The 20,464-nt window shown below is 43.2% G+C and overlaps 2 protein-coding genes across 2 annotated transcripts in view; one reads left to right on the forward strand and one right to left on the reverse strand.

The window, feature by feature from the left end:
• Nucleotides 1-4,086: 4,086 nt before the first annotated feature.
• Nucleotides 4,087-6,276, reverse strand: slc35g2a (solute carrier family 35 member G2a; the record flags this gene model as incomplete). The annotated part of the gene is made up of 2 exons (XM_083997580.1): nt 4,087-5,239; nt 5,993-6,276. 2 exons carry the CDS (start codon nt 6,274-6,276, stop codon nt 4,087-4,089), a joined length of 1,437 nt encoding a protein of 478 aa, XP_083853706.1.
• Nucleotides 6,277-20,286: 14,010 nt separating this feature from the next.
• The window catches only part of ppp2r3a (protein phosphatase 2, regulatory subunit B'', alpha), a 172,199-nt gene continuing 172,021 nt past the window's right edge, over nt 20,287-20,464 (forward strand). Inside the window, exon 1 of the mRNA XM_083997979.1 lies at nt 20,287-20,300. The gene's annotated coding sequence lies outside the window, so the exon portion shown is untranslated. The remainder of the gene's footprint in view (nt 20,301-20,464) is intronic.

A 20,464-nucleotide genomic window follows, 5' to 3' on the forward strand; every position in this document is an offset into this window, starting at 1 on the left:
CTTTTTTTTTTTTTTTTAAACATGCATGCCTACATTTTCATTTGTCAGTGCATGTGCTTCGCTGCCTTAATGCTCGTGTAGCAATAGCTGTGGTTAATGTCTGCAATTACCTACGACCACAAGAGAGTGTGTCAGAGTGGTTTTTGGATTGTGTTGAATTCTGGGCAGGTCTCTCCCGCTCATTAGCTGCTTTAAGAGTCTGTGTATGTGAAGAGACCATGACTTACCATTCTCTGGGTGTTTATGATTAATGAATCCCTGCCAGCGCTATTACACTGCTGGCCATCCGTCCCTCCTGCACACACACACACATTCATTGTTACCACCAAGAGTATTTTCTATATATTCTACGATTTCTATGTGATTAATTAGAAAACAAAGTTCAACATTACTTGTTGACTATCTTCAATAGGCCGGTTTTAAAGGGATACTTCACCCAAAAACAACAATTCACCAATTTTCTACTCGCCGTCATGCCAAGGAAGGGTTTGGAGAACTTTCTGGGTCATCAAAATGCTTTTTGAGTTGGCAATGGATTTTCATATCCACCTTTTTCTGAACGTTAAAAACGTAAACCGGTTTTGCCGGTGGAATTTTATCTTTTGTTTCCATGGTTTCGGTAGTCGCGGTAAATGCATGGATTTTTTTTTTTTTTCAATGAAAATCTGTAAAACGCATGGATCATCACACCAGCTCAATGGATAGGCTATCACCTTATTTTTACAGTCTATGGCTATCACACAAATTGACATCCGTGTTAAAAGCCAGCGTTACCGTAATGACAACGACTGAAAACCTTGGAAACGTAAACGCAAAGACAGTTTATAAATATCTTTGGTAAACCTGCTTCCGGTTTAGATGACGTTCGGCAACTTGTGGATATGGCAGAGGATAGAGTTCACTTTTGAAAAACACACACTATGAAACATCCAGATACCTCCATACTGCTCGTCTGTACTGACCCAAGTGTCTTGAAGCCACCACATGAAAAAGTTGTTCGGAAAAAATCCATTTGATCTCTGTTTTTAGCCTTGTTGTAGCAGTAGCTCCCAGTGGCTCTGTTGATGTTTGTGCGCATGCGCGAGATTTGCTGCGAGATGTTCGTTCGTCATTTGATGTAAATACGGAAGAACGTCTCGCAGCTAATCTTGTGCAGCCACTGGGAGCTACTGCTACAACAAGGCTAAAAACAGAGTTCAAATTAATTAATTCTTAACAACTTTTTCATGTGGCGGCTTCAGGACACTTGGGTCAGTACAGACAAGCAGTATGGAGGTATCTGGATGTTTCATAGTGTGTGTTTAGGACGATTCAAAAGTGAGCTCTATCCGTCGCCATTATATGAAAATCCGTTGCCAGCCGGACCTCACCTGGAACTACAAAAGCAGTTTGATGACTCCTAGTCCTAAAGTTCTCCAAACCCTTCCTTGGCATGACGGTGAGTAGAAAATTGGTGAATTATCGATTTTGGGTGAAGTAGCCTATAATTTTAGGGAATATCTGATGATGACTAATCACTATGCAGTGTGTAGTAGGCTATTTCTGGTCTAACAGCCCACTACTAATAGAGTGTTTGCCGTTCTTGTAGTTGCAATGTTATTTTTTGTGTCATGTCATGTCCGTGGGCCCTTGTGCTTACATTTTTGTCACCTTACTTGAATACAAATTTTTTTTGAAAAAGAACAGGACGATGTGCACAAGGAGAAAATCAGTGAGGGAGAAAATATTAGTAGTACTAGTGACATTATAAACACCTATATTGGTTGCAGAATTTAAGGGTCATAGCTGGTCGATGCAGAGATAATATCAACTCATTCATATATTTTTATGTAGTGTATAACAACAAATCACACTTTTAGAAATGACCATATGGTGTTTAATGTAAAATCTGCAGAGTAATTTCAGCTGTCAAGTTAATGTAGTGAAGTAAAAAGTAAAATCTATAACTCTGACACCTCTTCAAGTAAAAGCACAGGTATAGTCCACCATCCACCGCCGTGCAATGCAGAGCAACAGTGAACATTTGAAACGTATGTGAGTGTAATTAGGCCATGGCACTGACATCACACAAGTGCTTTCACCAATTAACGACTTAAAACCATGGCATGAATGTATGCTTGTGCTCATGCCTGTATGTGTGTGTGTGTGTGTGTGTGTGTGTGTGTGTGTGTGTGTGTGTGTGTGTGTGTGTGTGTGTGTGTGTGTGTGTGTGTGTGTGTGTGTGTGTGTGGACTTTGTCCCCATAAATCTGCAGCTGTGTGGAGATCTGCTGCCAAGATATTAAGTTTCTTTTCTTTCTTATTTTTTTTTAATTTTCCAGCCTTTTTTCATTGAATGTCTCAAAGCAACAGGACACAGATGAACGTAATGGACTAATAAGGATGGCAGTACTTCTCACTACACCTGTTTCCCTATGATAGCCAATGCGGGGGCACTTGCTTTCATTAAAAAAAGAGAGAAAAAAGAGTCTCCATCTGTGCAATGTGTGTGGGAATTTCAGTGAATGAAAGGTTTTGCCGTGTGCCCATTGATTTTCAACAGAGAGAGGAGAGAAAAAGGTGACAAAGAGTGGAAAAAGGGGAAAAGAGGAAGCTAACGAAGGGGAAAATAGAGGAGGACAGACCCAGGAAGAAGAGAAAAAGAGAGAAGTCAGTGGTTACGTGTTGGATAGACAGTTATTAGACGTAATGACTGACTGCTCCCACACACGCACACAGTGTTTTTATCAGCCAGCTGTCCTGACACAGCACAATAAGCAGCCAGCATCAGATCAGCCTCGCTCGCAGCTCTGGCTTCCGTTCGTTCCGCTCCTTCCCTTTCATCTTGAGTTTCGTCGTCGTCTGCCATCACTCTCTCTCCTCCCCCTGCCTCTTATCTGTATGCCAATCCCATCATCTTCTCTCTCTCGCTGTCTCTCCCTCTCTCTTCTTTCTCTACTTCCATTTATCTCGTTCTCCTCTCCCTTTGCCTCCCGTCCCGTCTCTTGTTTTTCTTCTCTGCAGCCCGCCGCCAAGTAGACGGCATCAATCCTTGGCCGACCCTCAGCTGGCTGGTAAAAGAGTGACTGACATTACAATCCTGTGAAATGTCGCCAACATCCACGCACACACACTCTCTCTCTCTCTCACACACACACACACACACATGCTCTAAAGGGATAGTTCAACATTTTGGCAAATTGGCCCATTGCCATAATCGCTATAGTCATAGCAGTAGGTTCGTTACCTTTATTTGTCGGTGCAAGCTATTTTTAGAACGGTGGAGCAGAGCCGTGAGCTGCTCAGAGCTACGCTACGGAGGCTCATGGGATTTCTTGGTTTCCCTCATCAAACTCATCAAATACACAATCCAACAACTCCGAAACGCTCTCGTGGACAAGTTGTGACCTGCACGTTCACCACGCTATGAGATAATAACAGAACGTTACGAGACAGAGTTGTTTTAGAGGTAAATGCAGAGACTGCTTGATGAAAAACTGTCCCTGAAGGCAACACGCATCAGTGGTTTTGCATGAATTTACCTCCAAAACAACTCTGTCTGGTAACGTTCTGTTATTATCTCATAGTGTGGTGAATGTGCAGGTCACAACTTGTCCACCAGAGCGTTTTGGAGTTGTTGGATTGTGTATTTGATGAGTTTGATGAGGGAAACCAAAAAATCCCATTAGCCTCCGTAGTGTAGCTCTGAGCAGCTCACTGCTCTGCTCCGCCGTTCTAAAAATAGCTTGCACCCTGAACCTACTGCTATGACTATAGCGATTATGGCAATGGGCCAATTTGCCAAAATGTTGAACTATCCCTTTAATAAGGTGAGATCTTCATTTACAAGTGGCTTCGACAATGCATTGTGGTCATCAGAGAGATTTTTAATGTCACATCACATAGTCACTATAAACACGACAACACAATATTGGCACTTTTCCCAAAAAGCAAAGAGGACGATACAAAATAGATAACGCTCCGATAAACATTCAGCAAGTCTCGTATGTACACGGGAACAATCTCATGAAGGAGGGAGGAAGTGAGTGAGTGAGCGGGAGGAGGAGAGGAGTGGAAAGTGAAAGTGACAAGATCGGAGAGGAGGTGTCTATTTGATGGGCGAGTCCAGAATCTCCTCATACTCCTCCCTTTGGCGCCGTCCGCCCCCTCGAGACGGGAGCAGCTTCATCGCCACCAGCCAGCCGACGCTCAGTATGACCATCACGCTCCCGACCACCTCGGGCGCGCTGGGAACGGCCGGCATCATGGCGAGGTGCAGCAGCAAGGCGACGGGTATCTCCAGGCTCTGCGAGGCGGACACCAGAGCCGGGTGGATGCGCGTGAGGGCGTGCGTCATCCCGAGGAACGCCGCCGCCGAGCACGCGACCAGGCCGAGGACGACGCCCCACGCCGCGGCGCCCGTGGGCCACGACCATCCTTCCTGCAGCACGGCGAGGGCGGCCGGGGCGAGCACGCAGCCCGTCCAGCTCACCGTGAACAACGCCGTTCCCACTCCCACCCGCTCCTTCAGAGAGCGGTACCCGACCAGCGCCAGAGCCATCCACAGTCCGGCGAGCGCCGACAGAGACCAGCCGAACGCCCCTCGCCAAAACGCCACCGGGTCCGTCGGCGGCCGGTCCGAGTCGTTGGTCTCGTCCACGGTCGGAAGCAACACGAGCCCCAAACCGCACAGCCCGGCTCCCAAGGTGATCCCGTCGGCCAATCCCAGCCTCTCCTCCAGGAGCAGGAAGGCCAGCGTCGCCGACAGCGCCGTGGTCGCCAGGCGCCAGGTCGTCGTGGCGTTCCCGGGCGAGACGAAGGTCAAGGACGAGTAGGCGCAGCAGAGGGAGAGCGAGTAGGCGACGCCGTAGCAGAGTAAGCGGAGACGGTAGCCCTCCGGTCCGAAGGGGTTGTCGCCCCGGTGCAGCGGCACGGCGACCGCCAGCAGCTGGACGACGGAGCGGACCGAGAGGAGGAACAGCGGTCCGAGGTCGAAGCGTTCCGAGGCGAGGCGCGTCAGGACGATCAGACAGCCGTGAGCCAGCGCGGCGCCCAGCAGCCCCACCCAGGTGAGCCGGGACGCGGACACGGACGCCTCGCCGAAACTGGCCAGCTGCTCCCCGACCCCTTTGCCTGGCGCCTTCGCTGCCCTCGCCGTCGCCTCGCCAATGCCGCTGCTACTGCCTCCATCTCCGCCTCCTCCTCGTTCTCCTCCTCCTCCTGCAGTGGCGCCCTGAGCCTTCGGTGCCGCATCCTTGTCTCTAGGAGTGGGAGAAAAAATCGATTCACATAAATATCGCAATATCTTTTTTGACGATTTTTAAAGGGACAACAAGGAGTTTCTATTTGGTTATAAAAAAGTCTCACGTTAATGTGGATGAATCTACGTTACCCACACTTGTTAATGGGCCCATTTTCGATAAATATATCGTTTTGTCTCTATCGTTATTTTGTTATTATTAGTGGTGGCGGAAATGCTGGTCGAGCCGACCGGCGTTTCTTTACTTTCGGTTTCGTCGCGAGTCATGAGAATAACGCAGCTGAATCGCCGTTTATGGTTGGAACTACGACGGTATGTGATCGTCTTCGAACCTCTGACTTTAATTCTTGATGAATGAAAACATGAGTCTGTCTTGCGCCGGTCAAAGAATTATACGGTGTGCGCGGAGGCTCATAAATGTAGTGTGAAAACGCTTCGCTTTTCCAAAACTCCTCGTTGTCCCTTTAATTCAATTTCTTTTTTTTCTTTTTTTTTTATATTGTGCAATGTGCATTTGTTAGCCTTTTTTACATACAGAGAGTACAGGTTTTTGAAAAGGGATTAAGTTCACTTTATAATGGAGTATGTTAATTTATGGGCTCCTACAGTATTTGTGTGCAGATAAATGTTAAAAACGCAGACTAAAAATCGAGAGAATCGGCAATATCGTAGAATCGCAATTTAAATCGAATCGTCATCCAAAAAAAACATAGAAGAATCGAATCGGGAGAAAAGCATATCGTCCCAGCCCTACTTGTCTCTGTCTTTGGAGCCGCCGCCGAACAGGGTGAGGGGCCACCGCTTGGTCTCCGTCAGCTGCTTCCTGTCCGACGTCTCCACCAGGAACGAGCCGAAGTCCTCGAAGGACGGCGCGTCGTCGTAGCCGTCGTCGCCCGGCTGCGGGAAGTGCGTGTGCACGCCGGGCTGAGGGGAGTACGGCGTGCTGTGCGTACTGTGCGTGGCGTACTTGGCGGTGACGGTGTGAGGGTGGATCTTGACTCGCTTCTTGCCGCTGCCCAGCAGGTGGGTGGACTCCATTTTGAAACCTCAGAGAAGACAGAGACACCTGCGAGAGGAAGAAGGGAAAACCTTTAGAGCCATATTCAATTCATATTTTACACACACACGCACACACACACACTGGTGGAAACCCTCCCTCCCCTTGTGTGATATCTCATATATCTTTAATATCCAAGATAATAATAGCAGTGACTCACATCTTCCCTTGTGTTTGGCAGCCAGCGTGCGTAAGCAGCAGCAGCAGCAGTGGCAGCTAAACTGTGACATCACAAGTCCATATCAGCAGAACCATACAGAGCCATAATGGCTTATTAGCCAACTCTAATTATCTCGCCTTTTAGTCTCCCAATATAACATGACCTTCATGGGTGGGGGAGGGGGGGAGGGAGGGAGTTTAGAGATTGTTGTCAGTGTCTGTTACGTAATCAACTGTCTCTTTCTCTTCCCGCTGGTTCGCCGTTACAATCAGGCCGGGGAAATAATATATAAAGTTACTCTGCTGCTCTCGAAATCAAATAGCAAAAAAGAAGACGGATGCAGTATTTGAATCGCACGTCCCATCTAATCCTTCTCCAGCATCCCTCTCCCCCTCCCCCTCCCCCTTCCTCTCCCCTCTCATCCTCAGTCTCTTCAACTCTTGTTCCTCTCTTCAAGGTGCTGCTCCACAGATGACTAACCTATATCTGACGTAGTAGTAATAGCTCTGCTCTCTCTCTGCAGCAGAACAATACGGCCATGCAGGTTGCTACAGCGGCAAGCGCACTGCTGCATTTCAGCAGCCCGCCGGTTACCGTGGGAATGAAGTGTGTATATGGGGGGGTTATACTTTCACATGACATAATGTTTATCTACAGTACAGAAAAGCATATGGTGCTCAGTTATTTATTTCCCTGGAGTAGCTCAGTATTACTCAGTGGTAATTTGGCTTCTTTCTTTTTTCCGTGTTCTTGTTTTTACTGAATTTAGAACAAGTTGGCACAAGACAATACTTGTGTAGTTTTTAAAAGCATTGCATAATAACAGGAGATAAATGAAACTGACTCATAGATAGGCTTTCTTTTTTTAGATGTAGCCTATCATTTTATGAATGACGCTTACTACTGCTAGAATGATTCAGTCTATTTAAATATATATATATATATAATATAAAAAAAGACTACATAAGGTAGGAAACAGAGACCTGCAGCTGTACTAAGTCTATGTGATGGCATCAAATAGACCATATATTTGTAATTCCTATAAGATTTTTTACATGTTTTTGTGTATGTGCACATATGTAGGATTTTTTTTTATGTGTGAAGAGGAAAATATTATAAACTGAAAATCTAGCGAACCCATCTGCAAAGTATAAATGCACTCTCTCAGAATCAGAAAATTTGTGATTGTAAAAAAACTAAAACACTTGATCAGTACAAGGGAAAAAAAAAAAAGTAAAAGGTGAAAAGTATGAGGTAAAAATGTCAACCGTGGTACAGTAAAAGTCTATTTTCTTTTCTGTCAGTTGAGAAACAGCCCAGAGACAAAATGTCGAAACAGATAATAGTTATTCCATCATATCAAACACCAATCAATCAATGCAACAATCTTTTTTTTTTTAAAATCCAATAATAGCACGAGGCACATTGATCACCCATAATGACCTAAACATAACCAGATGTAGCCTAACTACCACAAGACTTCAGCTGAGCACAGCTGGATGAATTGGACCTCGACAGTCCCATTAGTCACTGATCACCAATATGCATCTTGATCAGGTTGTAAAAGCATCAATTAAGTTTTTTTTTTGTATTTGACTGATTAGTTTAAAGGGCGGGCTGCGTGATCTGACTGCAGCAGAATCTGTGGCCTTTGCTTTCTTCTTCAAAGTCGTAGATTATTACTCCCACTTTCCAGTCTGTTACAGTAACGGGTCGTGGTGTGAGTGCTGCTTCTCCCTGGTTAATGGCAAGCGCTCGTTAATTATTTATCTTAAAAATAGGTTGCAATTAACTGGCTTTTGAAAATATGGATTTCTAAAAGGAAATTTGACTGCATTTGAACTATTCTTTCAACTACTGAGCCTCATTTCCTTCCTTCCTCCTCCAGATAGATAGATACGCCCTGCCCTGCTAAAGGCTGAATTCAACGTCAAAACTGTCAGTGGATGATTTCACTTCAACTTCACAGCTCCCTGACTGAAGTTATTCTATTAAAACGTAGCCACGGGCATGAATGAGGTTCTAGTCTACACACTTAATATGACATTTGAGGAGGATCTAGTCATCCATACTCCCAGCGAAGGTTACGTGAAATCTGATCATCTGCTCTGTGAGTACACAAAAGGCCAAAGAAAAAAAGAAAAGAAAGAAAGAAAGAGGATCAGGATGTTCCTGTCTGACTCTTCTCTTCTCAGTCTGGTTGATGCATCCTGCCTCTGCAATGCTGCTGCTGCTGCTGCCTCTGCTGTTTCCCTCCAAAGCTCGTTTCACACCTTACACAACCCCAAAGTGAGCTGCTACAACCGATCACACCAGACCTTCACAATAAATCTCCAGGAGAGTCAGTGAGTGAGTGAGTGAGTGAGGATGAGGATGCTTGCTGCTTGCACTCAAGTCAGTGAAGGAGATGAAACTGTAAACTGTCCGCCTGGACCGTTTAAGCTTCTTGCATCCTCTAGCCTATACTATATTTTTATTTACCTCCTCATCACTCTCAAAGCAATAACATCCTCTATACTGACTATTAACATGCCACCATGCAGTCACTTTATAAATGCTTTACTCCTCTCTCTGCGGTTAATAATTGAGCAGTCTGGAGGCTTTATTCAGCTGTCAATGCTCATATATTTTAACTAAGGCTGATCAGAGCTAATGTGCTGCATAATGTTATTAAAGAAGGGAATAATGAGTGTGTTTATGTTGCTTATGGGTTGTTGCCTGGCTGTCATTATGTAAATGCAGTGTGTATGTATGTGTGTGTGTCAGACTGGGTGTGTGTGGAGATGTTTTTCTCAAGGTTATCTAGGTTCCTCTGTTATGCGCCCCTGGGACGCCAGAGGGTTGAAAATATAGACACAGACACACACGGAGGTTGTGTTACATGTGTTATCGCATGTAGATTCAATTATACAGGCCTATAGGTCGTTTTTATATCATTGCACATCACATCCACATACTCTTCGTCTTCTTTTTCCGTCTCCAAGGTTGACGGTTGGGTTGCCAGCAGCAGACTCAGGACAGAGCCAGAGGTTGTGTTATTGATAATCCATCAAGGGAAAAAAAAACGTGTGCATGTGTGTAGTTAAGATGTTGAAGCCTACAATGACAGCCCGACCCGTGACCCATGACGAATTCTTGAATGGAGAGAAGAGAAGCGCGCACTCGTTCACACTCCTGCATGCATGCGCCCTCGGTCTGGCACACGTATAGGCTACGGCAGCCCGATCAATGAAACCTAACCTCAGACGGTTTCCTAATTACTGTCCTGCTGTTGTAATTTGGAGGTGTTTTTTTCCTTCTTTTCTTTGCATAATGCGATCTAATCAATAAAGAAGCATTTGGGTTATTTATAGCTTCTCCTATTGACCAGTTCAAGACAACTCACCTGCTTTGCCCGCAGACCAGCGGCTGATTCCACCGGGTTGAACTTCACGCTCTCTCAGCCAGCCTCAGTCATTTACAGAGCATCTCCATCGCTCCATCACCTCATCTTGGCCATTTCCTCTTCTCCTCCTCCTTCTTCTCTTTCTTTTTTCTTTTTTAACCTTCTCCTCGCTCTTTGCTCCTGCGGCAAGTGTAGCTCAGAGGAGGAGGGAAAGAATGAAGATGAGGGCACCGCGGCAGCTCCGGTCCAGACCCTGCGACACCTGCGCTCACCTCACTCCGCCCTGCTGCTGCTGATGCTGCTGCTGCTGGAGGTTGTTTTCTCTTTAATAGGCTTTTATTTATGGCGACCGTCTGCCCGCCTATCGCACACTGAGCTCTGGTACAGATGCTCCTCCAGAGAGAGGCAGAGACTGAGCGAGAGAGAGAAAGAGGAGAGAGATAGGGAGAGAGGTAATCATGACGTCTGAGCATGCGTGCACTATCACACTGTGCGTTATCACCGTGTGTGTGTATGTGTAGCACTGTGTCTGACATTATCATAATGGAAAAAGACTTTCCCAATGTATTCTTTAACTGCAGCCTATTGTTCTTGCCAGTTGCTTTGAGAAATATTAGCCTACAGAAAACAATTAAAGCTCATTAGAGAATAGGCTATAGCTAACGATCCCTTAGTTTGCATGGACCTAATTCTCTGTGAGCACATTTCTCACTTTGATCACTGGGTCTCAAAGTTCACTGTACCCCATTAAGGTTGATTGAACAGACCTCTCACCATGCTAGGCTTACTTCAAAACAGTGTTTTAAAACAAAAACAATCTGCGTCCTGCTCCACATTACACTCATAGTGAGTTTCATTATAACTTGGACGTTGGATTTTCCCATTTTCCCAGTTGCCTTTGTCAACAGAAATGACCCCTGAAGTCAGAATTTCAACACCAGTTTGCCCGAGTGTGCAGTGCAAGATGGCCGCTCCATGCAACAACATTGAATAGGCTAAAAGCTGTAGGCTACATTACACTGCTTATTAGCCACTCAGTCATGTTTTGTATCATAAGTTGGCTACTGACAGTAGCCATTGTGTAACTTCTGCGTGCACATTTTGCTGTTTTTAAAAATATATATATATATGTTTATTACATTTTCAAGAGATAAAACAGGAACATATAGGCTATGACAAAAACTAACGAACATACATTTAGCTCTCATACGTTTAAATTCAAATTTAAATGTATACAGGCGAGAGATTTAGGAGTCATCCTGTACAAGTAAAATAAACCAAGTGTACACTTATGCATGGTGTATAATATTCACATGATCAAAGAAAGGTACACAGAAAAACAAAAACATACAGTATCAGTTAAATGGTATAGGCGTCATTTATGAGGCAGAGCATTCTCAGCTATGATATAAACCCTCTTGCAAGAATGGTTGAAATATTCAAACCAGTATTATGACAAAAAGGGTTCCCACGTTTTATGAAATACATCATCTTTGCTGTGCAGTTTGTAGATAGTCCAAAGCAACATATTCGAGTGTCACCCTTTGCCATTGAATCTTAGATGGAACTTTATCCACTATCCAATTTAAGAGAATAGCCTACATTTTGTTATGTTGCCATCAGGTGTAAATCATCACTTAGGTTGTTGTTATCAATTCTAATAGCTAACAACAACTATGAGTCCCATCTGACCAGACCAATCAGCTAATACACTGAGCATATGCACTGGTGTAAACAGGAAGCAGACTGTCTACATTGCAGATGATGATGAAGAAAAAAAAAAGTATAAAATATTAGGCTATACTGGACAACAGCCAAGACAATGAGGTCAGTTAATTCTTGTATTTTGTTATCCATGTTGCTTTCACCAGCTGAGGTTGATAAGATCAACTCAGGGAGTGACCATTGATGCCTATACGTCATAGTGGTTTGTTTGGTCTGTTTCTAAATGTCCCAGTTTTCACCCATCCATAGCTACACCACACCCATTGAGAAGAAAGCATCACAATCGTCAAACCCTTAAACTTCTCGACTTCCACACAGTCCTCTAACACACTGAGCTCCTTAGTTTCAGACGGTTGCCTTTTGTTTCTCTCTCTCTCAGCTTTCCTCTCTGCTCTTTGGGTGCTGTCCAGAGGAAAAGTTGGCTGTGAGACCTCGTAAGTGAAAGGACCATTCAGAAGTTTCATGGTCTTCTGTTTGCATCTCAGGTAATTTATTATATCTTGAAGCACTAAAACTAAGTCAAAGACTTGAAGAATTGTGGCAGGTCAAGTAGATCAAGAATTAAGACAATGGTTTGGTTGATCTCCAGAGAAACAGGAGCCCAAGGTTATGCAATGTTTTCCACTGATGCTCAGGATTTTACTGCACTATGAAGGTGTTTTTTTTTATCATGTAGGCAAATAGACAAACTAATATGCATGGCAATAATGGCAAGACTGGTGAGGATTGGTACAATAGAAGCCAGTTCTCTTTCTTCCACTGTTTGACTCACTAACTCTGCACAACCTCACACACTTTCATCTCCCGCACCCCGACAGTGATTGCTTTGACATTTCGCTGCCATAACACTTACGTGCTTTGCTCCATTTCAAGCTGTATTAACCTTTGCTAAATGCAGCTGGGTTCATCGCTGTTACAGGTTGGTGTGGGCCATCGTACTGTTCAATAAGACGCCTCTGGCTGCTGCTGCTACTACTGTGTCAGACTTGACTCCTCTACTGGGCCTCTGGGTAGCACTATCGATGTCTAACACAGCTCATAAGCATTGGATTAAAAGCAAAAGATCTCTCTCCATGTTCACCAGTATGGAACAAGGAGCAAGATCCAGGCTAGATAACATATTAAACCAGGACATTTTATACCTAAACACACTTAACAAGCCTTTTTGACAGTAGACATTTTGAACGGTGGACCACGGGTACCCAGGAAGAAAAATAAATCTGGCCCATACTTATAGCCAATATGCTTATTTTCTCCTGGCTCAAATACAACATGACTGTCTTATGGCTATACCTGCACATCTGTAAATCTCCCAGCTGTCAATCAGTGCTGAAGGAAACAGCTGGGATCTGCGCAGATGTGCAAAACATATGGAGAAAAACCGGAGGCCATAGGGGGATAAGTTTCACTGGCTGTTCCATGAAGTCATGACAGCGTGGCGGTGTGAAACCTCATGTGTAATATCGAGGGCTTACCCATCATTCATTTGAATATTTACACCTGTGCTACAGTGACATGTTGAAAAAAGAGGCTTGTGGAAAATGTGATGTGTAGACGATGTCGCTGCAGCGCTGTTCACAGGGGTTTCTGTTTATTCTCTTCACTTCACAGCTCTTTTTTCCATCTTTGCCTTGTTTTGTTTTAAATGTCAGTGGTTAGATGTCATGTTAAGTGAGCACAGTTTACATAATCTACCTGTGAGTTTGTTTTGTTATTCAATACCTCCTTCGCATCTACTCCTCGCCGTGTTCAGCTGGATTTGGTCCAGAAACTCTAAACCCCTTTGACGCAAGTGACATAATTCACATTCATGGACTTTTTGGCCTTTGAAAGGATTTAAATAGGAGTTGGGCTTTTAAAACTTTTTTTTTCAGTGTGATGGTTTGATGGCACCAGCCTGTAAGACAGTGTGAGAGTATCTAACAATGCACCAGTAGTTTCATCTACAAAAAGAACCAGTTATTAGTATTTAGACAGGCAGATTTCCTACAAAATGCTGCCTCTGAAAAAAAGACTGTTAACAATGGAAGCAATTTACTAATCACAATATATATATATATCAAATATATTTGTATGGAGACTGTTTTTCCTGAAATAGCTTATTGTGTTAAAGGGATAGTTCAACATTTTGGAGTAGGTTTGTTACCTTTAATTGTCGGTGCAAGCTATTTTTAGAACGGCGGAGCAGAGCCGCGAGCTGCTCAGAGCTACACTACGGAGGCTAATGGGATTTCTTGGTTTCCCTCATCAAACTCATCAAATACACAATCCAACAACTCCACAACGCTCTGGTGGACAAATTGTGACCTGCACATTCCCCACGCTATGAGATAATAACAGAACGTTACGAGACAGAGTTGTTTTCGAGGAAGACACATCAGCAGTTTTGCATGAATTTACCTCGAAAACAACTTATTATCTCATAGCGTGGTGAATGTGCAGGTCACAACTTGCACTGACAATTAAAGGTAACGAACCTACTGCTAAAACTACAGGGCAATGGGCCAATTTGCCAAAATGTTGAACTATCCCTTTAATGACCTGAGTTTGACCAGTTACACTAACATGAGCATCAACTTCATGTTTTTTAAGACCAATACTCACCCCTCATTGGGCCGTTGGTTTTATTAGACTTTGTACTCCAGTGAAAAATAAACTAAAGCAGTAAAGTTGTGGGCCACAACCTCCAAAAATAACAATCTGATGCTAAAAATGCTTAAGGCTGAAGTGGAGCTGGATTAGTTGTGTGTTAATTATTTGTGTAGTACCACTTACACAAAACACACAACATACGCTTTTGATCCTTTGTTGATACAAAATTTCAGATGAGTGCAGTTTTAAGTTGGTGCTAAAGCGTGTTCAAAGTCTCATCATCGCACTGCAACAGTAAAAGCTCTTATCATCTCCCCGAAGAGCAGGGTTTTATTTACTCGATAAAATAAATAAATCTCAACTCATTTATAATCTTAATTAAATACAGCCAACTATTTATCAGAGGCTGTTTTGTTGAACAACAATGCCATAAAAAGCGAGCATCTTGTGATACGACTGGGTGATTTTTCTTGAAGACATTTTTCAGATAAGTTCTCAGAAACTGTCCAGCTTTAAGTTTCTTTTTTCTTTTCTTTTTTTTCTTAAGGCTTCAGAGTTTACTCTCAGGAGCCCTGTCCCCCTTAAAAACAGCAAACAGCAGTATATGGAAATCAGTGTTGTCAGGCACCAAACTTGCGCAGTTTATTTATCCAACACAAGGAGGGAGACGTTCTCTGGTAATTACCCCCGAAATGCTGCAGAAAGAGCTCGTTAAAATGAGTTCGGCTCAGACAAAAGGAGCACTGATAGGAGAAGTTCATTTCCTTTCTTTCTTTCTTTCTTTCTTTCTTTCTTTCTTTCTTTCTTTCTTTCTTTCTTTCTTTCTTTCTTTCTTTCTTTCTTTCTTTCTTTCTTTCTTTCTCTCTCTGTCTCTCTGTCTGTCTGTCTGCCTTTCTTTCTTTCTTTCTTTCTTTCTTTCTCTCTCTGTCTCTCTGTCTGTCTGTCTGCCTTTCTTTCTTTCTTTCTTTCTTTCTTTCTTTCTTTCTCTGTCTTTCTTTCTTTCTCTCTGTCTTTCTTTCTGTCTGTCTGTCTGTCTTTCTGTCTTTCTGTCTGTCTGTCTGCCTTTCTTTCTTTCTCTCTGTCTTTCTTTCTTTCTCTCTGTCTTTCTTTCTGTCTGTCTGTCTGTCTGTCTGTCTTTCTGTCTTTCTTTCTTTCTTTCTCTCTGTCTTTCTTTCTGACTTTCTTTCTCTCTTTCTTTCTTTCTTTCTTTCTTTCTTTCTTTCTGCTTGTCTGTCTTTCTTTCATTCATTCATTCTTTCTTTCTTTCTTTCTTTCTTTCTCTGTCTTTCTTTCTTTCTGTCTGTCTTTCTTTCTTTCTGCTTGTCTGTCTGTCTTTCTTTCACTCATTATTTCTTTCTTTCTCTGTCTTTCTTTCTGTCTGTCTGTCTTTCTTTCTTTCTGCTTGTCTGTCTTTCTTTCATTCATTCTTTCTTTCTCTGTCTTTCTTTCTTTCTTTCTTTCTCTCTTTCTTTCATTCTTTCCCCTCAGCTCCTCCACGTGTTTGCTTTAGCCTATTCCTCCGAGGATCAGGAGGAATATCTAGTGTTTCCATGGTTACGGCGAATAAGAGTAGCTTACATAGGACTCGGCTATTTAGAGCACTGTTTCAAATCCCCGTTCCCTTATTCCCAGGTTTTGGGAATATATAGGTATTTTTTGGGGGGGGCTTGAAAGGTGCATGCATGCAGACTCCAGGGAGGAGAGGTTGATGACTTTTGCTGCCAGAGGAAGCAGAGCTGAGCTGACAGCAGGGATGAAGAGGTGGAGGGAGAAGTGGAGATGTTAGGAGGAGGCGGGTGGAAAGAGACGACAGAACAGAAGGATGGGGAGTGAATTCAAGCACTTGTGAGGATCTGAATCAAGAGGCTCTCTCTCTCTCTCTCTCTCTGTAACATTTACCAGTCTCCCTCCCTCCATCTCTGGTCAAAGATGAAATGAATTATAGAGTACGGTGGTGAAGGACAGAGTGGATGGACTGAGCTAAACCTGGATTTCTTTTTTCACCATCTACTACTGCAGCCTCTTCTAATCTCTCTCTCTCTCTTTCTCAAACACATAATCCTTCCTTCTTTTAACACATGTTGGATGTTATGTTAATGTGTCTGACAATTTCACACTTATATGACAGCGGAAGCCTCATAATTTGCAGTCAATCAGTTGGATATCACAATTCATAGACACTGAATCCACATTACATTACCAATATCATGAACATTGATTTTTCAGCCGTCTTCACTGATTGACTGATTATAAGGTTTCTGTTTAGCATCATCAATAATATAATAAGTTTGATTTCATTCAGGTGTTTATGAATTATATAGAGGGAGATGTGATTATTCAAAGCAGCGGGTCCTTGGATCTCTGAGCACTTGTTCTCATTACAGCAGAAGCTGATGAGAGCAGAAATAAGCCGACCGCAACCGCAGACAGGACACATTCATCATCACCACCAGCAGCAGCTAGGCCTCCACGGCGGTGGAGGGGATAAGCGAAGGAGTCGGACAAAGAAAACTGGGTAAAACACACACACACACACACACCCCTGCAGAGATTGAGATGGGGATTTTTCAACATGAATTGAAAGAGAGCTTGTGCTTCATAGTGGTGAATAACACATACACACACACACACTAAAAAAAAAATCTTGGCTGTGTCCACCACCGTCTGTGTGTGTGAGTGATGTGTGCTCGGTTCGCAAGCGAGGTTGTGATAGACTGTTATGGTTTCTTTCCAGCTAATATGGCACTCTAACTCTCATACATTTTACATTACCACAGTGGTAGCGAGGAAGACAGAGGGGAGAGGCGGGGAGGGAGAAAAAAAAAGAGGGGTTGGGGGGTGTCAGAGCAGAGAGAGGGAGGCAAGTTGAATAAATAATAATAATATAAAAAAAAATAAAAAAAATAGACAGAAAAAGCCTCAGGAGTGAAAACATCGCCAGCAAGGTCAGAGAGGGAATTAAAAATAGAACCGGTGGAGAGGAGCCATGCGAAGCCTCAGTTTAGTCAACAGCCCCAGAGATGAGACAGAGAGAGTGAAGGATATAATGAAAAAAAAACAATAACACAAAAAAACTGTCCTTTATTGCATAACTCTCAGTGACAGTGTGTTTCCAGGCTGAGTAAACAGGAGAAGGTGTGAAACGAGTCCATGCCGTCGTCATCAAAGCGCCTCTCCATCCAGCCCCTCGGGCCTGTGTTTTCCCACAGACCGAGGAGGTTTGTGTTTGTCAGTGTGGTGGAGTGATAACCTGTGATTACCTTGACTCTACTCAAAGTGTTTTGCTCCGCTGATGTGATGTGATAGTCGTATAGCCTACTAGTCAGCCTCTGTTTCCATGGTTACAGCCCCAGGAAAAAAAAAAAAAAAGTTTTTCTCTCTCTATCATGCCGGATGGTGCGATTGAGCCGTTCTGTGTGTTATGTGCGTGCATCCGAGTGTGTCCGGCGTTATTAGTGCACTCTGGACTCTGCCTGCACCCCTGTTGCTCAAAACTCAGAAAAAAAAAGAAAAAAGAAGAAAAAGAAACTGAGGTAATTTTGAATACAAAGACAGGCGTGGACGTCTGTCGGGTTATGTAACTCACTCACAGTGCTGCACCATGCATACTTAAAAAGTAAGGTGCGGTCCTATATATGGAGACGCCTCCACCACAGCATGCAGCTTACTGTAAATACTGGGATGGATAGATTGGAGACAGATTAGCCCCCTGTGCAAGTGTCTGCCAAATGAGTTTAAGAGGATGAAGCTGTTATACTGATGATGAGCCCAGAGGAAAGATAAAAGAAAGCCCCAAAAGCCGGAGCAGAGGAGGAGAGTGTAAATACACTGCAACACAACACCCTGCATAGACGGCTTTGTCTGAGCACGGTGGAGAGGGAAATAAAAAAACAAAAAACAACAAAACAAATGCATCAGACAAGAGAATAATCAGCCAGACAGTCTCTCACAAGTGCCTCTAGTCTGTTTCAAGGCTCGACTGTGTAAAAACCATAAATGTAAATGATGAGATAAGGCAGCATTTCCTCAAGCAATAGGCCTCCAGAAGGCTTAAACTTATATTTATCTTTTTTTTTCTGCTCATAAATGTTTATTCATACATCATTGCTGTTGTCAGTGTGTGTGTATATGAGAGCAATGAAATCCTAAATTTAGAACATACAGCGTGTTAAAAATTTAAACCCGCAGGCAGGGTGATGATGAAACATCGGCAGCCCAGAGGGTTCAAATGGGGGAACAGCTGAACGCAGGGGAGATATATAATCACAGTTATACATTTATGGCTTTATATGCGTTATAAATATAATAATCTGACAGCAGCAGTGGATCTCTGACATGCACCAGACCCCCCGCCCTCCTCTCCTCTTCCTCCATCATTCCTGTTGAGCGCTAGTGTAATTCACTTTATTTCATTTTAGGACAAACACACACACACAATGGCTGCCTCTGTCTGTTGTCGGTGCGCTGCTGTTCTGACCCACTTCTTCTTACATCAATGAGAGACGAGTTCTTTATTGAACTGGAAACTTTTTTGGCCTATTCTCTGCCTTTAATAAATCATATAATGTAACAAATAAAACTGAAAATGTATCGATACGGCACAGGCTATTGACCAGCAGCTATGTTATGTGTATTTTATTTGATATGGACATCACAAATACATTGAGACCAGATGCATTGCTTGGGTATATTAGCACACGTGCCAATTTTCAACACCAGTCCATAGGCGGATATATTCTAAAAACACAGAGCATATTATCAACATTATGAGATAAAACAAAGTGCATGATCACAACAGTAATATACAATGAAAAAGTCTGTATTTATATTTATACATGATGTGTGTGTGCATTGTTGTTTTGCTTTCCACTGTTCCGCAGCTTTATCCACTGTGTTGGCAAGAAGTCGCTGTCTGACCAGCTGAACTGAAGTGGAATAAAAATAAAACACTGAATTCCTACGTTGCTGTGTTGCTGTTTTGACCTCTAGGTAAAAAAAAAAAGAGAGAATAAGAAAAAGTGACTGAAGAACTCAAAACCACAGAAAAATGTGAATTATTCCTCACGTCAGGATCCCCAGAGCCTGTGAGTGAGGAGACGTCGTGGACGGATGCTGAGGATCACGAAGGCCTTCCCTTCACTGAGACACCTGTCTCCAGAGGATCCTCCTGTCTTTCTCTTGTATGTGTGTGTATATATAGTGTGTATCCATAGAGATGAATAAATGTGTGTACACAGTAAAAAACAGAAACAGAACAGTTTTTTCTTTTAAATGTGGAATTACTCTGCATTACTTATTATAAAGCATGCATACGGTTACCAGGTAATAAATAAAAGTCGATTTAACATGTCAAAGTGTCGACACATGTAATTCCAGTTTTACAAAATGATCCCATGAGGATTATTAAAAAGAAAGAAAGAAAAAACAAAGAACAGGTTGGCTGTGTTATTGTTTAGGTACATATATTGCACCAGTCTCATTACACCAAACATTAGAGGATAATAACATTTGTGAATATTTGTTTTTGTGTGTGTCTGTGTGTGTGTCTGTGTGTGTGTGCGTGTGTGTGTGTGGGTGTGTGTGTGTGTGTGGGTGTGTGTGTGTGTCTGTCTCTGTGTGTGTTTTTATAAGTGTTTGTGAAATAAGCCTGAGGGGAGGATCTGGCTGAGGCTTTTATGGGTAAGACGTGCTGTTGCTATGGCAAACAACAATGCGTCCGTCAGATAAAACACTAGTCAGTACATTTGTGCTTGTGTGTGCAAGTGCATGTGTGTGTGTGCGCATGTGTGTATGCATCGCTGCCTTATCCGGTACAAAGACACAGAAAAGGTACAAACAACACATTTTTTGTCAGCCTTTCTTACAGGTATTTGATATCCACTTAATGCCGCTCTGGTGGTGGGACTGATATAATTAACTGAAACCATTGCTCTCCCTCTTTCTCTCCCTCTCTCTCCCTCTCTTTCTTGCATTATCCGGCCGTGGTGCTGAGCACGAGTGAGTAATGTGAGTACATCCAGGCTCTGTAATTGAGTTTATGCACGTCCAATACCAGCCCAAGGTCCTCATGGAGACAAACGACAGAGAGCTCTGGCCATGTGCGCACACACACACACACACACGTACACACACATACACACACTGTTTTTTCGTTTAGCAAGGAAAAACACACGGAGGTAGAGAAAGCATCAAATAGACCCACAGGTCAAAGGTCATCATTGCACTAACATCCACTTTACATATGATTATATTGTTTTTCCTCGTTCACATGTCACGTTGTCTAAAATACACTAAATCCTTAATATCT

This window comes from Trachurus trachurus, assembly GCF_905171665.1.
Source record: "Trachurus trachurus genome assembly, chromosome: 22".
In the NCBI taxonomy this organism is placed as follows: domain Eukaryota; kingdom Metazoa; phylum Chordata; class Actinopteri; order Carangiformes; family Carangidae; genus Trachurus; species Trachurus trachurus.